At 48.8% G+C, this 21,282-nt stretch overlaps 2 protein-coding genes across 3 annotated transcripts; one reads left to right on the top strand and one right to left on the bottom strand.

Annotated features, from left to right (window-relative positions):
• Positions 1-8: 8 nt before the first annotated feature.
• Positions 9-11,801, top strand: capn7 (calpain 7). 2 transcript variants are annotated; one of them, XM_037454051.2, is made up of 22 exons: positions 9-336; positions 994-1,102; positions 1,642-1,799; positions 1,912-1,979; positions 2,080-2,307; positions 2,753-2,839; positions 3,284-3,410; positions 3,683-3,768; positions 3,879-3,972; positions 4,126-4,272; positions 4,379-4,485; positions 4,566-4,686; positions 4,770-4,914; positions 5,112-5,211; positions 5,298-5,433; positions 5,508-5,583; positions 5,792-5,937; positions 6,123-6,185; positions 6,272-6,402; positions 6,634-6,726; positions 6,847-7,024; positions 11,787-11,801. In XM_037454051.2, exons 1-21 carry the CDS (start codon positions 235-237, stop codon positions 6,989-6,991), a joined length of 2,469 nt encoding a protein of 822 aa, XP_037309948.2. In that variant the 5' UTR covers positions 9-234; the 3' UTR covers positions 6,992-7,024; positions 11,787-11,801. The 2 variants fall into 2 exon arrangements, with proteins under 2 accessions (XP_037309948.2, XP_037309947.2); XM_037454050.2 differs by lacking the exon at positions 11,787-11,801 and having other exon boundaries at positions 6,847-8,025.
• On the bottom strand, positions 8,164-18,098 carry sh3bp5b (SH3-domain binding protein 5b (BTK-associated)). Its single transcript, XM_037454074.2, has 9 exons — positions 17,837-18,098; positions 16,698-16,760; positions 15,060-15,188; positions 12,153-12,317; positions 11,874-12,004; positions 10,220-10,262; positions 9,865-10,084; positions 9,178-9,528; positions 8,164-8,675 (listed from the first exon to the last, which is right to left on the bottom strand). Exons 1-9 carry the CDS (start codon positions 17,912-17,914, stop codon positions 8,407-8,409), a joined length of 1,449 nt encoding a protein of 482 aa, XP_037309971.2. The 5' UTR covers positions 17,915-18,098; the 3' UTR covers positions 8,164-8,406.
• Positions 18,099-21,282: the final 3,184 nt, after the last annotated feature.

The raw sequence follows: 21,282 nt of genomic DNA, 5'->3' as shown, positions 1-21,282 counted from the left end.
GTCGTGGCTACCCGGAAAACCAACATGGTTGTTTGCATAGAACTCGAATAGGACGGTCACCTGTCAAACGGTAAAAGAGGAGACTCCGTCGGGACGCGTCGGGCCGCCGAGTTGAGGACGCTCGCCGGGATCCTCTCTGCTTCGCTTCGTCAGAGTTGATGAGACGAAGCGAATCGCGCGAAGCGGAGCGTTGAGCCAACGTTAGCGCGTAGCGGAAGCTAACCGTTAGCTAGCATGGACAGCGCGGCGCTGGAGCTCGATGCTGTCAAGTTTGCCAAAACGGCCGTCACCTACGACCAGGCGGGCAAATACAACGAGGCCGTGTTCTACTACAAGGTGAGCGGCTTTAACGGGACCGGTGTCAGACAGCTGCTACCGGTCACACCGACGGGTAAACAGTCGCGTGCGCTTTGACTTGTCCTCGGCGCCTGTCCATCAAAGCGCAGGACATTCCTGACATAACTTGACGATGTCTTTTGACTCATGAGAAAACAAATGTCTGCTGAGTTCTTTAGTAGTACGCAGGTACTTTGTACCCACACCTACCCTCCTACGTGTACCTACGTCACCTGTACAGTGTTTTATCTTTTTAACCTCCTACTGCAATCATTAGTTTGTTTGTTCTTTCTTTTAAAAGACTCTACTTCTGTTTGTGAGCGCGGCTCTTTATTACTTATTCCCCTATGTTTTGTTTAATGTTGTTGTTTTGATTCCCTTTATTAACCGTTGCACCATTTTATGTCTTAGAATCTCATTTATATGAATTGAATGTATTGTACATCTTGTTGATTCTGTCCATCCCAGAGGAGGATCCTCCTCTGACCTTCTCCTTGAGGTTTCTTACCTTTTTCCCCCATGGAAGGTTTTTTTCATTTGTTCCCGTGCTGATGTGAGGGTTTGGGGACAGAGGATGTTGCATGTCTACAGACTGTAAAGCCATCTGAGGCAATTTGTTTAGTTCATAATAAACAAATTAATAAATGTCCCCTGCAGGAGGCAGCCCAGGCCCTGATATACGCTGGCATGGCCGGGTCCAGGCTGGAGGGGATCCAGGACAAAGTGAACGAGTACTTGGATCGAGTGCAAGCCCTCCACAACGCCGGTACCACCCTCTGACCGCCTTAACGCTCTGCTTCACTGTCGCTTTTATTTCAATTCCTGCTGATCCTTGTTACTCGTTAACGTTCTCTCCAGTGTTTCCGTTCATGATGAACTTACAGACAATGTGTCTTTGGGTGTGTGTTTAGCCACTGGATCACATTGAGTTGCAGCATGTTCTTTTTTTCAATTTTTATAAACCTTTTCTTATTTTTTTTTAAATGTATTTCTTTTTAAAATCCAGTGCTGCTGCTTGATTTAATAACTGCAGTCTGACTTTCACACCAACTGATTCTACCCTCGTTAATCTAAACATAAAATATCTCACACAGCCTCTCGATAAAACTCCAAAATGAAAATCAGCAACTCTTTGAAACCGTTTTAACAAATACTGAAGACCAAAACCTCCCCGAGCAGCACTGTGTCCTAATTATGAGATGCTATCCCATAGTAATGAGTTAAATCGTTATAATGGTCTGTACTAACTTTCTCATTATACTGACTTTCTTCTGACCTTTCCCTTCCTTGACCTCTGACCCCCAGTTCAGGCCCAGAAGAGCGACCCGCTGAAGTCCCGGCAGCATGTGGACCTGGAGCGAGCCCACTTCCTGGTCACTCAGGCCTTCGAGGAGGACGAGAAGGGAAATGACGACGAAGCCGTTGAACTGTACACTCAGGCTGTGGAGCTGTGCATAAACACAGTAGGTCTCTCTGTCTGTCCCCCCTCTGTCCCTCTCTGTCTCTGTCCGTCTCTCCCTGTGTGGCTCTTATGTTTGATCCTCTTTCTTCTTTCTCCTTGTGTGTTTGCGACAGTCCAACGAGACATCGGACCAGGCGCTGCAGACCAAGCTGAAGCAGCTGGCCCGTCAGGCTCTGGACAGGTGAAGAACACCAGCGACTTGTTGTGGAAACACGACGAGGCTCCACCCTCCTCCCTTTAATTGTTGTAACTCCTTGTTTATCTCCGCCATGTGTTTTCAGGGCAGAGGGTCTCAGAGAGTCCAGATCAACTCCAACTCAGGACAGGATGGGAACCCCTGAGGGAAAACCCGCCGCCGGCGCCGGCTCTGGCGTTCCTGTTCGCCAGTTCTTCCCCCTCGGGCCCGAGTTCAGCCTCCACGACCGTTCGCTGCCCCAGCCGGTCCGGGCGGTCCAGTCCAGCCAGCCCGCGGGTCAGCGCTACACGTCCGACGAGATCGAGGTGCTCAGGTGAGCCGACCCCGGTGGACCCACCGGCTGTTACTAGGCAACCTTCAACTGCGAGAATGATGACTGTCACAAAGACACAGTAACTTTTCCACTTTAATTTGTCTTGTTTTCTTTCGGGCTGATTGGTTTCCTCTTGTCACATGACGAGGTCGAACTGTGCTCGTCTCATTTGAAAAGGTGTTTCCATTTCTGTCCTCTGGTTTGTAGTGTTTGTAACGTCATCTACAGTCACGAATTCCCATGAAGGAACAGTACTGAAAGGGAACACAGTTTGAAAGCGATATGACACAAACTTACCTGTTGAGTTAAAAAAAACAAGTGTGTGTCAGTGCAAATGTTTGAGCGGCTCGGCAAACTCCAGATTGCTGAGGTGCGCCGCCTTGTGGTTGTGTGTCTGCGCTGCACGATGCAGGAGGCTCTGAGGCTTTTTGTTCCTATTTCACAGGAGTACGTCCACCGTCAACGGCATAGCCTTCGTGCCCTTCATGAGCGTGGACCTGAGGGAGCGATTTGCCTTCCCTGTCCCCTTCTCGTGAGTTTATTTCTAACCGTTTGTTATTTTTCACTGTTAAATCAAATGAATGCTGCTCACATGGTTAAACGAGCCAGCGAGGCATCAGCTTTAGATTTTGTTGTTCAAATCAAAGGAAAACCTGTTTTAATAGTTTCTTAATCTGTGTCTCAGTGTTTATTGTAACAGAGAGTCAGGTGGACTAGTAGCATATTTGTCATTTGAAGGTGTGGTATTTCTTGTACTTGGGCAAGAGGAGAAACCTTTTAGCAATTAAAGCTTCACTACATTTTTGAGACCTTACTTTCAAAATCCACGTTCAAACGTTCGGTTCCTCTGTGCTGCCTGAAGGCCTCCACAAGAACACACAGCCAATCAGGAGGCTCGTTAGCAGCTGTCAATCACTAGTCATGTCAAGGAGGTAATCGGTGGCTGAAGATGTGCTTTTTCTATCCTCGTCCACAGGGACAAAGCGGGCAAACTGGCGCTGTCGCCCAAACAGAAAGCCATCTTCTCCCGCTGGGTCCGACCGGACGAGATCTCTGACAACCCCACCATGATCATGTCCGTGTCCAGCTTCAGCATCAAGCAGGTGGGCGGGTCCAGTGGGGGCTTCGCTGCCTGCAGGGGGCTCTCGCGTAGCTCTGCTGCGGCGTCTTTGTGGCTTGATGCTGACTTTCTGTTTTCTCTTCACCGCCTGCTTGAAGTAGACAAATACGAAGGTCCAGGGAAGATTAAATGACTTAATGTTTTGCAAATGCTGGATGTTTCTACTCTGCAGGCACGTGAAGGAATTACACACTTGTAAAAAAGTTATATTGTGTAATATTTCTGCTTTAAAAGCTTTCCTCTCCTTTGCTGCAGACGGTCGTTTCCGACTGTTCCTTCGTGGCGTCGCTCGCCATCAGTGCGGCCTACGAGAGGCGCTACAACAAGAAGCTCATCACCAGGTACTCGACTCAGTCGTCACGCAGTCATCATACGCTGTGACCCCTTAGTCTTTCATTGACTAGTTTTACATATATTATAGTGTGTGTGTGTGTGTGTGTGTGTGCTACAGCGTCATCTACCCTCAGAACCGACGGGGGGAACCCGAGTACAACCCCTGTGGGAAATACATGGTCAAGCTTCACATCAACGGAGTTCCCCGGAAGGTGAAAGACAAAGAAGCATTTCAGCTGTGACATTCAAACCCACTAACGGGACTCTGAACGCACACTTTGTGGAGACAAAGGGCGCCAGATTCCACATGATCATCCTTTCCTGTTTTAGAATAGAAAATGATAATATAACTATCTTCTCTGCAGGTGATCATAGACGACTTGCTGCCGGTGGATCGTCATGGAGAGCTGCTGTGCTCCTACTCCAGCAACAGGAACGAGCTGTGGGTCTCCCTCATAGAGAAGGCCTACATGAAGGTGATGGGAGGCTACGACTTCCCCGGCTCCAACTCGGTGAGACTCTTTTACCGGCTGACGGGGGGGGGGGGGGGGGGGGGCTGAACACCAACCAAAGTCTGAGGTCATTAAAAGAAATAACGTTTTAATTCCTTTGTTCCAGAACATCGATCTGCACGCGCTGACTGGCTGGATCCCTGAACGCATCGCCATGCACTCCGACAACCAGTCCTTCAGCAAGGACGACACCTTCCGCATGCTCTACCAGAGGTGAGCGGCGCGCACATCGAGAGGAACGCCGCTCCCGCCCCGTCGCTGCCGTTATTTTCTCTGTTCTCTCCCCCCCCCAGGTTTCACAGGGGCGACGTCCTCGTCACCACGGCAACGGGGGTGATGTCAGAGGAGGAAGGGGAGAAATGGGGTTTGGTGCCGACTCACGCCTACGCTGTCCTCGACATCAGGGATTACAAGGTTGCCGTAGTTACCGCGGTGACTTTGACAGAATGTCGTCTCCCGCTGAGCTTCAATGTGCTCAATCCAGTTCTTCTCTGTAGGGAATGCGTTTCCTGCAGCTGAAGAACCCCTGGAGTCACCTGCGGTGGAAGGGCCGCTACAGCGAGCGGGACGAGAAGAACTGGACGCCGGAACTCCTCAAGTACCTCAACTTTGACCCCAAAACAGCCCAGAAGTTTGATAACGGTACTTTCTTTTCTCTTCACGTTGCACCGAAAATTGATGCATCGTGATACCGTGGAAATGGGGACAAAGTGGGTTTTAATCACAGCGGGGTGACCAACTGTTTCCAACCAATGAGGAGGAGTGGTGTAGAAACTCTCATCGACCTGTCAATCAGCGTGTAGCTCTGATGTGTCTCCTTTAATACCGTTTTCCTCCAGGCGTCTTCTGGATCTCCTGGGAGGACCTCTGCCAGTACTATGACGTCATCTACCTGAGCTGGAACCCCGCCCTGTTCAAAGACTCCTCCTGTATTCACAGGTGCGTCTGTGTGTGGTTGGGTGTTTGTGTGAGTGTGTGCGTGTGCTCAATGTGTGTGTGTGTGTGTGTGTGTGTGCGGTCTGCAGCAGCTGGGATGGGAAACAGGGCCCAGTGAAGGACGTCTACAGTCTGGCCAACAATCCCCAGTACAAGCTGGAGGTCCAGTGCCCGACGGGGGGGGCGGCCGTGTGGGTGCTGCTCACCAGACACATCACTGACAAGGTGCACAGATCTGGGATCTGCTCTCCTTCACTGCAGAGCAGCATTGTGACCAAGTCTCTTCTGTTTGTTCTCAGGAGGATTTTGCACAAAACAAGGAGTTCATCACGCTTGTTGTTTACAAGACGGAAGGGAAGAAGGTTTACTACCCAGGTGAGCTTCCTCATTGTCCTCACGTGAGCTCCTGCTCAAGGCTTTATAGGCCTTTTATGAGGAATATCATGTGGACAATTTGATGTGTCGCCTGTTTGGGGAAGAGAGTCTTTGTTTCCTGTCAGCCGCTAGCTCCTGAAACCCAAATCTTCTGTGATGCTCCTCAAGCTGCAGGCTGTAATAGTTCCTTCAAACTCCCCCCACACAGCGGACCCCCCCCCTTACATCGACGGGATCCGAATCAACAGCCCCCACTACCTGACCAAGATGAGGCTGACCAGCGCAGGGACACACACCTTCACGCTGGTGGTCTCCCAGTACGAGAAGCAGAACACCATCAACTACACGCTGCGGGTGAGAAAAGGAGCCTGAGCTTTAGAAAAAGCCTCGAGGTAACCGTGGAGACGGGTTCTTGGAAGTGTTCTATCCAGGTCGGGCCTGCAGGTGTCTGCTTCTTCTCCGCTTTGCTCTTTTTGAAGAACCCCCGATATCCTAAAGCTTCGTTTTCAGAGTGAAACAGGCTGTGTTTCCCTCTGCAGGTGTTCTCCGGATGCAGATTCACCTTCTCCAAGATCCCGAGTCCCTTCACCCAGACCAAAAGGGTAAGTGACCCGGTGCACGCCGCCACAGGCCTCGCGCGTCTCTCCCTGAGCTTTTCGTGTTCCAGTCGCCCTGCTTCTGCCTCCAGGTCAACGGCCAGTGGAAGGGGCCCAGCGCCGGGGGCTGTGGAAACTACAAGGACTCGTACAAGCTCAACCCCATCTACCAGATCAACGTGGAGCGGCCCGGCCCGCTGCTCGTGGAGCTCCGGGGATCCAGGTGGGAAACTCCAGCTCTCCGACGATGCCTCACGTTCTCCGTCCAAGTCTCTGAAGGCTGGTTGGAAGCTACAAAACGTGTCGCTTCCTGTGTGTGACGTGTGATTGGCTGCTTTTTAAAGAGTTGCTTCAGATTCACACAAGGACGCGTTAGCAGAAAGACACACGAGACCTTTCATCTGCACACACACACACACGTGTGATGTTTACTGATGTTCCCGTGTGTCTGCAGGCAGTACAGCGTCGGCTTCGAGATGGTGACTGTGTCCCTGGTGGGGGATCCCGGCCCGGCCGCCCCCCCCAAGAGGAGCAGTGGAGATTACAGGTAGGCTGGGTTTGTGCTTCAGGAGAATTAACAGGTCTTCATTGTAAATAGTGTATTTTTGTTGAGGGCCCTGTTGTTATCGGTCATCACCATGGTTACCTGCCTCTCTCCCCCCTCCAGGTGTGGCTTCTGCTACATGGAGGCGGACCACGTCCCAGCGGGCCTCTACAACGTCATCCCCACCACCTTCCTGCCCAAACAGGAAGGACCCTTCTTCCTGGACTTCTCCAGCACCTCGCCCCTCAAGGTCTCCCAGCTCCAGTGAAGATGGAGTGTGGGGGAGGGGGGGGGATTACAGGTAGGCTGGGTTTGTGTGGGTGTCACACATTCTGGGACCTTGAGGCCTCCATGAATTACGAGCCTGTCCTCAGCTGGTTCGATGATTCAACGCATGAGAAAACCCGGAGGAAGAGGATTAGTAGTGATGTGCTTCCTTACTGTGTATGGACCACAGTGATCACATGACCGCAGCCTGGGCTCAACAGTAACAACAGTAACAGGGTACAATAAGAGAGAATGACCTTCTGCAGCACACATTAGTCTGTCACAGCCAACCCACAATTAATAATGTACGTCACGTTAACACTTTTCCTCGTAAAGAAAAATAAATGAAGCTGCTAGAAGACGTATGAATACAATCAAGGGAGGTAATAAACAGAAAAATACAATCTGAATCTCATGACAACACTGTGACTTTAGTCGAGACTCCCTACTGCAAAACCACACCAGCAGGATGATGATGAAGGAGGAGGATGATACTGGCAGCCAAGACGTCTCATGAGATCTGGTGACTTAGATTTAAAAATTCTTTGAGGATAAAGTGTGTTTTTTTTTTTATCTCAGGAGTGTGTGTGTGTGTGTGCGTCCTGTGTTCTAAATATACAGCACTTTTTTTTCTTTCTTTGCTCGTGTTTACTGTCTGTTTTGAGGAAGCTGCTCTCGTTCCTCACTTCCTTTTAGTAGAGAATGTTAAATCTGAATGTAAAGATCACTCAAACAGCCAAAGGTTACACGTCGCTGTCACGTTTACACGAGGAGGAGGATTTGAACTTATTTGAGTATTTCTCATTGTTTTGTGAATCGGTTTTAGTCCTCATGGGATTTCTAAACGCTTCGGTTAAAAGTTAAATATATTTTTAAATATCCACTGCCAAGTATTTGTTTATTAATATGGTCATAAATGCCATGATATCATAGGTCGTATACTTTAAATGATGCAGGTGATTTATGATGTAATGTTTGCAGGACTTGCACTAAATGTCGGCTCGACTGACTTTGAATACAGAAAATAGAATCCTGGCTGGTGTATTTTTTGGGAGGGGTTTCATTATTTAAGTTATTATTTAAGTGTTAAAATAAGTCAATAATAGCATCCTAACACACACACATTAATTCCTTCAACAACCTGCACACGTTCTACAGAAAGCTGAGAGCCTTTTAACAGTGATCCATCCACGTCCAACATGTCCAACATGCCTCTTCAGACGAGACGCACTGTGAATCTTTCGGTGGAAAACGAGTACAACGAGGTGGAGAGTTTCTCTGCATCCTTCAAGTCACACATTCTGCTTTCTGACCTCACGGCGCCCGTTTCTCAGGCGCGAGTCCAAAAGGTGCAGCGTCCTTTGAGGATTCAGGTCCAATGAGCCGAAACCCGTCCCCCAAACTGCTCTCCTGTCCTCAGACTCCTTTGACCAGGACCACGGCCCCCTCGGCATTCTGGGAGCAGCCGTCCGTGTCCTTGGGGTTTTTGGCGTTGGTGAATCGAGGGCGGCGCAGGTTCAGGAAGCTGAAGCGGGTCTCCAGGCTGAAGCTCCTCCGGCTGCTGGAGGCGGAGCTCCGGCTGCTGGAGGCGGAGCTCCGGCTGCTGGAGGCGGAGCTCTGGCTGCTGTTCTGGTTGGGGGGCGGAGCGTTGTCCAGGTCCCCCTCGGCGCCCTCGGCCCGGTCACCTGCAGCACAGCACAGGGGGTGGGGGGGGGAGGATGTAAGCTACGAACCCTTTGCAGCGCGTCTTAAACGCGTCCTTTGTGGACAACACGTCATTTTAAATCTTATTCTTGGGATTTAAAGCTGCACATTAAGACAAGTCACTGCAGCGCCGGGGACTATTTATATATATATATATATATATATACACACAGAGCGCTTCCTTGACCTATTTATTCTGTAAATATAAGAAATGTAAACAGGAAAATAGTCAATAGAAATTGGCTCATATTAAGACCTATGTTGAATGAATGAATGAAAACTAATTACTTAACTAATTACTTATGAAATTAGTCATTTTTGCTGCTATTATCATTCATTTTCTAAAATTTTGTACAGCCCAAAGTCGCCGATAGTTACTGGGCTTTACAGTCTGAACCCAGGCGACGTCCCTCGGTCCCGTAACCCTCCCCCCACACGCTCAGGAGGACCCGAATCATCAAATGAAGGCAGAAGGCGACCCACCTCTCTCCAGCTCGCACTCCGGGGACGACGCCCCGCTGCAGGCGCTGCGCGGCCCGAGCACCGGCGACATGAGGCCCAGGTCCGACAGAGACACGGTGCCGGGGAGGTCCAGACTGCAGGGCCTGGACAGGGGGGACATGGAGGAGGAGGAGGACGGGGTGGGGGACGGAGAGGCGGAGGAGGAGCAGGAGGAGGAGGAGGAGGAGCCGGCGAAGGGGCGGGGCGACAGCAGCTCCTGGGGGCTGCTGGGAGATGAGCCCAGGCTGCAGCAGGTGGAGCGAGTCTCCGAGTCTTCCTCCGACATGATGCTGCTGCCCCCCCCCGCCTCGTCATCAAAGCACACCGACGCCACTGCGGGAGGACAGGGGGGGGGGGGGGGGTTTAAAGGTTAAACCACAAAAGAGAAAGATTAAAGAGGAAGGAAAAGATGTCAAATGAAGGGAGAAAAGGAGAAAAGATGGAAGGAGGCAGTTAAAGGGAAGGATATGAGGAGGTGAAATGGTTCAGAGGGAAGGAAGCAGGTTACGGCGGATAAGATGTGAAGATACAAGTCGAAGAGAGAAGGAAGGAGGGAGGGACAGATGAGACGGGAAATTGAAGGGTTCGGGTCTCTGCCGTCACCATGGCAACGGCCCCCCGCATCCGACACTCGGTGCAGCAGTTCCTCACAAAGTCGTCTGGACTTACTGGATATTCTGTCCGACTCCACCTTGAAGTCGGCGATGTCGTCCACGGGGCCTCCGTCACCCTCGGCGCCGACGCCGCACCCCCGGGGGCCCATGGTGGAGCTCCGCCTCCGCTCGTGGATCTCGTCGGAGATCTTCTCCAGGTTCCTCAGGGCCGCCTTGTACTCTCCTTTGGCCTCACACAGCTTGGCCTGCCGCTCGTCCACGTTCTTCTTCAGGTTCTGGGGGGGTTCGGGGGGGGGGTAAATGATGATGCACTGAACACGTCTCGGGTGGAGGTAGCGCCTTGAAGGCGGCGGCGACATGTTGTCTGCTTTCTGGGTCAATGACCTTAAGGCAGCGATGCCGTCGCTTACCTCCAGCTGCAGGTAGTACTTGGCCTTCATCTCGAAGTAGGGCCTGCCGAGGAAGAGGAGCAGAGACAAGAGAGACAGGCGATTAGATCAGAGGGGGGAGAAGAAAAAAAAACAGGAACCCAGAAAAAGAGCAGCGGCACCCGCATCGTCACCATGGCAACCCGAAGGAGGGGGGAGGAGGAGATAAAAGGGTTGTGATGCAGAGCGGATTAACGTCCCGCTGAGAGGACATAATTCACTGAGAGAAATACACGCAACCGACCAGCTGCTATCATTTATTCATCATATGAAGAAATAGTTTTAGCGACTAAGTGCAGAATTTATAATGCGACGACTTTGGATGATAAATTAATGTAAAAGTACTCCACTAAAAGCTTGACGTCGGGCCTTTAACACGTTAAAGCATGTAAAATATCAGGCACAATTATCACAGATGATTCACTGGATCAGCAGCATGTTTATCTGGACACAGTTTATTAGCAATTTATTGAATTAAATGATCGTTACGATTGGTACGTAAACTTTGCATCGGTTCGTATCAGTTAAATTAATGTAAGTTTTAAAATGCGGATTTAATCATGAATAGCTGCACGTTTTAAAAGTAGGAGGATGAGTCAGTCACTATTATTTATGACGAGCAGAGAAAGTGGTGACACTTAATAATATTTGTTTTAGCCGTAGAGGAGTGATGCCAAAAGGTCAAGTTAAAACCTCTAAATTAGGGCCGGGACTCGATTAAAAATATTAATCTAATTAGAGGCTTTGTAATTAATTAATCGAAATTAATCGCATTTTAATTGCATAAATATTTGACCTGAGAACAGTGAGAAGTAATTTTTTTCACATGGATTTTTATTTTTGTTCAACCAATTCCAGCAGACAAGTGTAGAAATAGCATATTTAGAAATATAGTACTTTCAGAAATTCAGGTAGCCTATAGGTAAGTAGACCTTCTGTAAATGTTTTTTTAAGTAGACCAATACTTTCCAGTACATTCAGAACATTGGTTATTTTTTCAGACGTGGACTTAGTTACCCTGGTCCTTAAACCAGTCATCTGGTGCAGTGTGGGTTGGGTGTGGGTCCTTGTACGTCCACGCTAGCTGCTAATTGTGTTGCGTTGAGGTGATACTTGAGGCTCGATGTGAATTCCTTGTTGCACAGCTTGCACACAACCACGCTCTTATCGACGCTTCCATCCGTGTGTTTATTATTAAGAAGATTTCCACCCGACACGGTCTCGTCAGCTTCTTCGTTCATGTTCACTGTGGTTTGTTGTTGTCTGAAGTCATGGACGCTAGTTGGTGCTCCAGTATAATCGGTCCTCCGAAACTCATCCAGTGAGAAACGTTCCGCGGTGCAAAAAATAAGTGTAAAAATGCGTAAAAAATGTTTAATGTGTTATTTTTTGTGTAATTAATTAATCTTAATTCACATTGTAATGAATTAATCGTAATTAACGCGCTAAAGTCCCGGCCCTACTCTAAATATTAAAATCATTTCTTGACTTGCGTGTAATTTTTTGGCTTATTTTCAAAAGGTGTTTATTTTACTTCCTCTGACCCTAGACCTCCCACATCTGAAGGCTCCTCCCCCAACGAGCAGCTCCACCCGACGTGGTCGCTGAGGGCGGAGCAGCCGACGCGGTCGCTTACTTCGACTTGTTGATGGTGCGTCTGAGTTTTTTCTCCAGCTGCTTCAAGCTGCCGATCGCCGTCGTATATTTGGCCGCCGTCTCCTTGTGGACCAGCTCGCTGCTCGTCTTGGTGTGCTCCGCCTCCATCACCTGGGACAGCCAATCACAACCCGCCGTCAAGAACACGCTCAGAATCGTATCGTGTTTGCGTCTTTCGCGCCGTGTGAAAGGTGGGCTGGAAGACAGCGCTAAAATATCCACTACCAAGACCAAGACCCCCGCCCCCCCCCCCCCTCACCCGCTGCGTGGCGTGGTTCAGCATCTCCTGCCAGGCGGAATCGAACTGCCGGTTGTCCTCCTCCAGGAGCCTCTGCTCGGCCAGGGAGATGGTCTCCTTCGCCGCCCGCAGCACCTCGGTGGCGCCCTGGAAGTCCTGCGTGGCCTTCTGGGCCTCCAGCTGGGCCTGGGGGGCAGAGGTCATCATCATCATCATCAAAGCCATTCAAGTCTTTTGTTGACTGTGGATTCTGGACATCGTTCCAAAGGAAGTGATGAAAACATCAGAGTTAATGCTCACTCAAGCTGCTGATTATTGAGCCTGAATAAAAATAAAATAAATAAAAGGTTGAATTATGAATCATTATTAAATCATTGTCCTTTTCAGTCTGTTCAAAGGCTGCACACATGACAAGAATAATGTCCACAACCTGCTGATAACAGAGCGCCGTGTGTGCAACACAGGAAGGATGTGACCTTCTAAAAACCATGTGATGCGTCATCACCAGTGGGGGGGGGGCGGGGGGTCACCCCAAGAGAAGAGGCTTTAGGGCGGGGCTACTGTGATTGACACCAGATACATGGAGACATTTCACAGTGTCCGTTCACAGCAGAGAGGTACGACACTGTATTCGCAAACGATTCCGCCGCAATGCATCCTGGGACATGGAGGCGTGCAGCAGGGCTAAGGTTTCTGGGTAATATTGCACACAAAATGCACACAAACTAGGGACGAGGACGCAAAGAAGAATTTGGAAACAAGAGGTCTCACCCCCCCCCCCCCCCAGGTGTCCTTGTAATGGGACGCTGTCGTCCGTCCTCCACCAAACCCTCCCTAAGCGCGAATTAATGTCTTTTGTCTCCCGTCTCGTGCAAACCGATCCGTCTTTCTGTCCGGCTGAAGGTGGCCCCGCCCCCTGCTGAAGGTGGCCCCGCCCCCCTGGGTCATCCCGGAGGGACGTCAGAGCCTCGTCACGCCTCAGCCTGGACGAAGAAGAAGCTGAACTCATCTTGATCGCTCTCAAACCGACCAATAAGAGGCGTTTCCACCGACTCAGCTCCGCTTTATTGGATTTGCAGGAGGAGTCTTGTTTTCTTTTGGGGGGGGGGGGGGTGCATAGTGACTCACTCATGTTCATCCGCTGAGAACTTCAGTATTTTATCATCTACCTCGAGAGGTCGGATTGAGGCCACGCCCTACTGCTTGTGTGCAGTCACAGATAATGTGTTTCTTATCAGAACGAATGTGGGGGGGGGGGGGGGGGGGGACATGGGGGGACACAAAGACAAAAGAGGATTTCCTGGAGTAGACAACCAAAACAAGTGAGTCGAGCAAAACGCTCTCTGAAAAGCAGGAAGAACAAGTGAAAGCAGAGAGAAGCTGAAGGAGTCTCAGGTGGAATTAATATAACATCAAAGCCAGAATAAAAAGGAAGTAAAGAAGAGTAGAAATAAGGAGGAAGCAGCTTCATGATGATGAAGAACAAGTGGAAAACAACTAACAAAGAACCAGTTGTCTTTCTGTCCCCAAACATCAAAGACCGGAGCAGATGATTCCACGCCGACGGAGATCTGCTGAGCTCAAACACAAGAGACGCAGAGGTATTTTTAGCCTGCGAATAATTAAAGAAAAGACAAGTTGTGTGTGAAGAGAACAGCTTCACTCCAGACGCTTCAGCAGCACAAAGCAGGAGCGGCTCCTTAGATGCCCAGAGGTCAGACGGCGTCTTAGAGACGATCTGATGGATTAGACACCGAGGCCCCGTGGAGCCATCTGCTCCGTGCTCTGCATCCCAAAGATGGAACATGAGCTTTCACCTGAACATCATCTTCATGATCAGCAGGGATAGATCGCGTTATGAAGCGTGAGAAGACATTATAAAGCGTGAGAAGACATTAAGGACAAACAAATTGTAGAGATAGGTCAGTGACGATGAGGAAGGAGAAGCTGGTGGGGAAGTTCACGTTCAAGTAGAAAACATAAAGAGTCGATTAAAACGAGCTCCAAGTTTCAGCCGAGTCAACATGTCAAATGTAAAAATGTAAGGACATGGTGGACACGGCGTGGACACGGCGTGTGGACACGGCGTGGACACGGCGTGTGGACACGGCGTGGACACGGCGTGGACACGGCGTGGACGTCTCTTCAACCAAATGCACCGAACATTTCAAACCCGTAAGATAAAAAGGTGCAGGATCATCAAACAGCCCTCAACATGGCTGCTGAGTCACAGCTAACTGTGCTATCAGCGCTAACAGCGCTAACTTCAGCTTCTCCAAAAGTATCCAGACCCCCCCCTTCCCCCCCCATGAAAGCCTTGAGAAGTGAAAGCAAACGTTGGGAGGAGGCGGGGCCCAACAGGTGAGCCGCCAGGTAGGAACCACGACGCTGTCACATGCTGCACTTCCTCATTCCTCATCCGCCCCCCCCCCGAACCAAATGTACCACAGAGGACACTCTCTACTACCCACATCATGTCATGTGACCCGTAAAACCCTACAGCGCAGTCATCTTTGTTTAGAAGCATCTATTAAAACGTCTCTTAGTTTAGCACAAAGCAGAAGTGTGACTCTAGTGTTTTTCACAGGAACCTGAGAGCCGTCTATAGAGAACACACACACACACACACACACACACACACACACACACACACACACACACACACACACACACACACACACACACACACACACACACACACACACACACACACACACACACACACACACACACACACACACGGGAAGTGGATTGCCGACTTCTCGCTGTTCACCAATTTCTGCAAATGAAAGATGAACGAGACTGAAATTGCGTTCACGCGTGACAACGTTTCCTCACCAAGCATCACCTGGAACACAACACAACAACAACAACAACACGTACACACTGTGCAGGGACCCTGGAGTGTGTATTGACGCATGGGCTCACCTGTCTGGCCAGCCGACGGGCCTCCCAGTACGGCTTCGACTCCTCCACTGGCTTCCCGATCTTCTTCACCAGTTCGTCCAGCTTCACCGTGGCCTCGACCAGGACCGAGCGGAACCTCTGCCGCGCGTCCTGCCAGAGGGGGAGAAAGGGGTCACCTGACCGGGGTCACCTGAGCGGGGTCACCTGACACTCTGTGAAAGAGTACTGGATCATCACTGGTCCTTTTTCCAAAGTTTATTCTACAAAGAACTGAATATAATCTTTTCCACCCCTTATTTTTAAAATGTTGGATGCACATCAAGACCTTTGTTAATTTTATGTAAACTTATTAAATGTCCCCTTGTTAAATAGATGGATTTCTTCTTTTTAGGGTCTCACGGCGTTAAAAGCAGGCGGTGAGATTCAGATGCGAGTCGTCCCGCACCAGAGGAACGAGACGCCTTTCCTCTTTTACTTCCTCTTTGGGGTAAACGCTGGCTGATCCTCCCGAGGCCTCGACGCCCTTAAACCTCGCTTCACTCGCTGCTCGCCGCCCTTAAACCCCAAAAGAAGTTCAGCCTGCGTCACATGGGCTCAGAAGCTCGGAGCTTTTGAGGATGCAAACCACTAAACGGGCGTCTGAGTACGGGATGAAGACGCCGCTGGCCGCCAGCAGGCAGAATCTAATTCGGGGCAAAGTGCTCGCACCACAAAGCTGAGCCAATAAACCCGGAGGAGGAACATCAGGTGACGTCCATCGGCATTCTGTCAACCAAGCAAATAGTTGGCTCCGCGTGAGACAGCTTTGTGCGACGCGTTGTCCTCGTAAAGACGACGTCCTCCGGCTGATAAGCCCTCAGGTGGCTGTGTCCCACAGAGACGCACCTTTAAGGGACCGCGTGGGTCAGCGGGACGAATGAGGGACGCAGCGTTCCCACGTCGCTACTCGCTGATGGTGAGGGGGGGGGGGGCGTTTGATGGGATCGCATTGCGTCCACATGCTGTCGTCCCCTCGGTGACACACACAAAGACACAAAAGAGGAAACGCTGCAGCTGTTTGGCTGGGAAAGGAAGGGAGGACGGAAGCGTCCGCGTGCAGGTCGACGCCCTCGGATCGGTTTGACCCCGAGGTCGCCGCGTCACCGAGATGATGACATCAGAAGCCGTCTTGAAGACGGCGGACAGAGACGTCGTCATAGGAGGCAACCTCAACACGCCAATATATGCTAATCAATGCTAATCAATGCTAAACGTGTAGATGGTGTGAATCAAAGGCAAACATTTATTACATGTCTTGCCAAGTCATAGCAACAACGACGGCAGCAGGTCACAGAGCTGAACAGCAGACGTCTTGGACGTCGAGCTTTCAGAGCCACAAATAAAAGGGCAGGACCTTCGCTGGGTCACGGTGGCAGTGGTGACCACAGAAGAAGAAGAAGGTCGAGCGACGCAGAGACGCGGCGACTGAGACCCGACGCTCATCGGCCGACCCGGAGCAGCGGCCTGAAGACACGGCTTTGGACTTTCACCTAAAGATTGGCGGGTTACTGCCGACGCACATAAAATGTCCTTTGCTGGGTTTTAACGAGATTCAAAGGTCAGTCGTGGGAGCTGCTCGATCCCAGCAGAGAGGTCAGCTGCTCGGGTCGGAGGACTCACCTCCAGCTCCGTCTCGCGCCTGTTGATGTCGTCGGTGGACTGGTTGAGTTTCTCCAGCTCGCCCTGGAAGAGAACCATGGAGGAGTGAGGCCCCAGAGGGAGGGAGGGGGGAGGAGGGAGGGGGGGGTGACTGAATCAAGAGGAGCATTGTTTGAAATGAGTCCACGTTCTTTAAGAAGAAAACTACTTTTGCGCAATATTGAAACCAATTCTTTCTTTAAAAGAGGACCAGATGAATGAAGCCTGGCGCGAAAGTCTCTTAAAAAGCGGCATTCCCTCCTCTGACCAGCAGGGGGCGACTGGTCGAGGAGTCTATTTAGAGTCATTAAAGCCAGTGAGCTTTAATCCAAGATGGCGACAGGAAACTGGAGGCTTGGTAACGGCGGTCCCCAAACCAGCGGGTGACGTTACCGTGACGACGGCCACTTCTCACAGTCTCATGATGCCCTGATTGTCTTACATCCTTATCCCTCGGCTTTTCACTACGACGAACGCTGTTCAATAGAAATAAATGACCCGACAAAGAATGAATCAATACAGTCACAGATAAGATAACGATGGGAGAATTATCGTTGAATATTAGAAGTTGATAGAAGTTTAAAAAACACATCGGTCTTATGGAAGTTGTTGCTACGAGAATCAGAAACTATTTTCATCTTTTGATCAATTTCAGCTACAAGTTGATTTTTTTTGGATGGTTGGTCGGCTTCTTTGACTTAAAGTAGATTCAACAATTATTTTTATATTTTCATAAAAATAATCAAAATCATTATAAAAATAAAAAACAAAAAACAAAAAAACAATTAGTCAATTCATTGATTTGTGGGTTTTCTTTAACACGATTAATCGCTTCACGTTCGAGTTTAATCCTTTGTAACGATCATCCTTAGTTGTTGTTGTTTTATATCTCAGTGTTTTTCACAGTAATCTTATGGAGTTTGTCATGTTTTTTGCTGAAAGGCTGCCCCTTTACTTTGAAAAGCTGTATCATGCACTATTGTTTAAGACAGATGTGCACGTTTAGATTAGAAGGATGCGTTTAACCAGCATTAGTTGTAAGTACCGTAAACTGAGCTTTCTGACGTTTCAAACCCTACAAATCGATTAATCGGTTGCATCGAACATGTGCCGACAGTCACCTGGATTCTGGGGTCCACTTCCTCGTCGTCGTGCTCCGCCTCGTCATCCGCCCGGAGCTGCTTCTCTACGTGGTCCATGACGGAGGGTTTAAAAAACCGACCCGAACAAAGGGACGCGACGACGGGACGCGCGGAGACCGCAGACCCCGGTGTCTGAAGCGCGGATTTCTCCTCTTCGCCGGCCGCGGGTTTGACGTCGATTTATTTGAAACTAGTAGCTGTTGTTGTCTGCAGGAGGAACATCTCGGCTCGTATCCACCGGCTGAGGAGGGGGGGGGCGGCGGCAGCAGCGTGTCGCTCGGCTCTCGCTCCGCACTGAGCGCCGGTGCTGAAATGTCCGGCGCTCCGCTGTAGACCGGGAACGCCCCTTTCCGAGCGCCCGAGGTGTATGGCAGGTCATCAGTGCCGCGCAGTGGCGGAACCAGGTGGAGCCAATATGCCGACATGTTTAATTAAACATTTTAATCTTTATAACTAGCGATTACTTATGTACCGCAATGTAGTTTCACGCGTTTTTTATCTAAAATATTATGACGTTTTGCCATTCCAGTATCAGTATGAGGGCTACTGTCATGTTTGCAAAAAGATATCTTGTGATCAAATAATATTAGACTCCTTTTCTGTGACATTTTCCTTATGTAATGTTTAGAATTTTTACAAAACAATGTTTGAGCTATTATCTTTTCCCATGATTATTTTCGAACAAATAAATGTCGACTTTTTTCCATATTTTTAAACCAAATATACTTTTACTTTGACTTTTTTCATCATTGAAAATTTCGATATTTTCCATATGTTTTCATCATATTTTTCAGCCTAACATATTTTGAATTTTTTTGTATTCTTTGACTTTTCCATAGCATTTGTCATTATTAAATATTTTTTGAAACATTTTTGAGCTGCGGGTGAGACCGACGAGACAGCAACAGCATGTAGACTACAATGTGATGTCTTTAAGGAAAACCTTTGGACAGCACCGACATGGGGAGAAGACATGAGGACAAGACGATGATGGGATCAAGATTTGAGGGCCACGAAGAAAGGACAACGTGAGGATGAGAGGACAAGAAGACAAAAGGAAAAGGAAGACATGAGGACAAAATTCAACTCCCCAACATAACAGGTGTGCACAGTAAATTGGCAGCAAAGCTAATGCTGTTTGAAAGTTCTTTCTCTTGTTGTTACCAAGCTCCTGCACAGATCCTGCAGTCTTTTCAAATTTCAATAGGGACGTTACATTTGAAAGATATTTTGCACCAGTTGTTGTGCAGAACTTCACTGAAAAAGAATCAGGTGCTTGTTATGTCCAAAACATGAGTAATCTCCATGAATCCTGCGAAATGAACAAGATTAATGTCTAAAAATTCTCAGAAAAGATTTTCCAAGAGGAGAGGGAGGGAAGCACCGGAGACCGAGGAACCCGATCCATTAAGAGTGAACGCATTAAACTTCTATTGGATTTGTCCAAAGTCGTCTTCATTTCCAATGTCCTACAATCCTGATATTAATTTAAAATCACATGAACTCATTAGAAAGGTCTGGACCTTTAAACTGAATGTGGGTCAGAAACATGAAAACACATGAAACACTCAATGCATCATTTTCCCTGACTCACTGACACGTTTCGTAATAACAGAGGAAATCCTGACAGTTGTTTACCACAACAGTAGCTGCATTAAATAATTTCATCAGGTTGAAAACAAGACGTGTAATATGATTATGGACCATAATTCACAGACTTTTCGGTTGTATACGAAGAATCAAATACAGTGTACAGCGAAATGTACTTCAAACACTTCAGTAGTAGAGATTACTTACAGAGAATGGCATGTGAATAATTGATTAAAGAAGTCTGTCAAGTTAACATCAAGACTCTTGACCTCATTAAAGCACAAATTTAACAGAGGATTTGGAGTTCAACAAAAGCTTGTTTGTTGGCCTTGAGTTTGCTCTTTCTCTGAACTAAATTCCCCCTGAATCCTTCACTGTCACCAAGCCATAAAACTATGGACATATTTGTCGGTCTTTGTCAAGAAGAAGCCTCCACATGTGAGCTAAAATCCAAACGTGAGATGTTTTCTTCCGTACAAGCGTTTTTAAAGTGACGTTTGTGGATTTAGTTTAAAGAAGCGATGGATGAAAACTCTGCACTGTGATGTTAACTTCCACCTAAAGGAAGTATGCTGGAAAGAATATTATTAACACACATTCATCTTTAAAGTTAAAACACTGCACCTCAGAGCAGCTTGAAACGTGGAGCACAAACCACTCAAAATATTCCAAACATATTGCGGGGGTTGGAGGGTGCACTCTTCGGGTACTTAAGCATCAACATCTTTTTGTTTTCATTCCTCCTGCTCTTTAGAGGAGGAGGCAACGAGGAAGAGGCCCCGGGTGACATTACACGGGTTACGTAACCAGCACAATGTGCAGCTTCCCTCAAGGAAGAGCAGTTAAATGCATTCAGATCAGCAGAGAAGGAAGAACATTTTCTACCACCCCTTTCGACTACTTTTTGCTTTCCATCCAGCAAGCTGCCCCCATCTTACATAACAAACCATATGCACTTTGGGATTGAGTTTTATTCTATATAAAACCATCAAAACACTGTATATAACAAAACTATTCCCCCACTCACTGAAAAGGAAATAAACCAAAGCAAAAACGTCCCATTCTTTCTTTATGTCTTGAAGCTGCATTTCAATGACTCTACTTCTGTGTAGTGACCAGCAGGGGGCGACTCCTCTGCTCCCATAGACGTCTATGAGGAAATGACTCTACTTCTATGTGGTGACCAGCAGGGGGCGACTCCTCTGCTCCCATAGACGTCTATGAGGAAATGACTCTACTTCTGTGTAGTGACCAGCAGGGGGCGACTCCTCTGCTCCCATAGACGTCTATGAGGAAATGACTCTACTTCTGTGTAGTGACCAGCAGGGGGCGACTCCTCTGCTCCCATAGACGTCTATGAGGAAATGACTCTACTTCTGTGTAGTGACCAGCAGGGGGCGACTCCTCTGCTCCCATAGACGTCTATGAGGAAATCACTCTACTTCTGTGTAGTGACCAGCAGGGGGCGATTCCTCTGCTCCCATAGACGTCTATGAGGAAATGACTCTACTTCTGTGTAGTGACCAGCAGGGGGCGACTCCTCTGCTCCCATAGACGTCTATGAGGAAATCACTCTACTTCTGTGTAGTGACCAGCAGGGGGCGATTCCTCTGCTCCCATAGACGTCTATGAGGAAATTACTCTACTCTACTCTATTATTCCTTCCTCTTGATTCAATTCTCATTCCATCAAGACATATTTGGAAAAAGCATTCACCGACATCTCGTCATGTAAGTTTTGATGCAGAATGCGGATCCGCTGCCAGGCGTCTGGTTCTCTGAGAGCCAAGGTTCCCCCTGTGGGGGGGGGGGGGGGGGGGCCTTGACCCAACACAC

Source organism: Pungitius pungitius, chromosome 11 (assembly GCF_949316345.1).
Source record: "Pungitius pungitius chromosome 11, fPunPun2.1, whole genome shotgun sequence".
NCBI lineage: Eukaryota > Metazoa > Chordata > Actinopteri > Perciformes > Gasterosteidae > Pungitius > Pungitius pungitius.
This window is presented reverse-complemented; position numbering and strand designations above follow the sequence as displayed.

Bases quoted from the DNA above. Each gene is read 5' to 3' on its own strand.
- capn7 (XM_037454051.2), top strand. From the start codon at position 235: ATGGACAGCGCGGCGCTGGAGCTCGATGCTGTCAAGTTTGCCAAAACG. The intron at 4,273-4,378 runs GTGAGACTCTTT...CCTTTGTTCCAG, and splicing joins ACTTCCCCGGCTCCAACTCG to AACATCGATCTGCACGCGCT. The intron at 5,434-5,507 runs GTGCACAGATCT...GTTTGTTCTCAG, and splicing joins CCAGACACATCACTGACAAG to GAGGATTTTGCACAAAACAA.
- sh3bp5b (XM_037454074.2), bottom strand. From the start codon at position 17,914: ATGGACCACGTAGAGAAGCAGCTCCGGGCGGATGACGAGGCGGAGCAC. The intron at 12,005-12,152 runs GTGAGGGGGGGG...TGGCTGTCCCAG, and splicing joins TGAACCACGCCACGCAGCGG to GTGATGGAGGCGGAGCACAC. The intron at 10,085-10,219 runs GTAAGCGACGGC...GAACCCCCCCAG, and splicing joins AGTACTACCTGCAGCTGGAG to AACCTGAAGAAGAACGTGGA.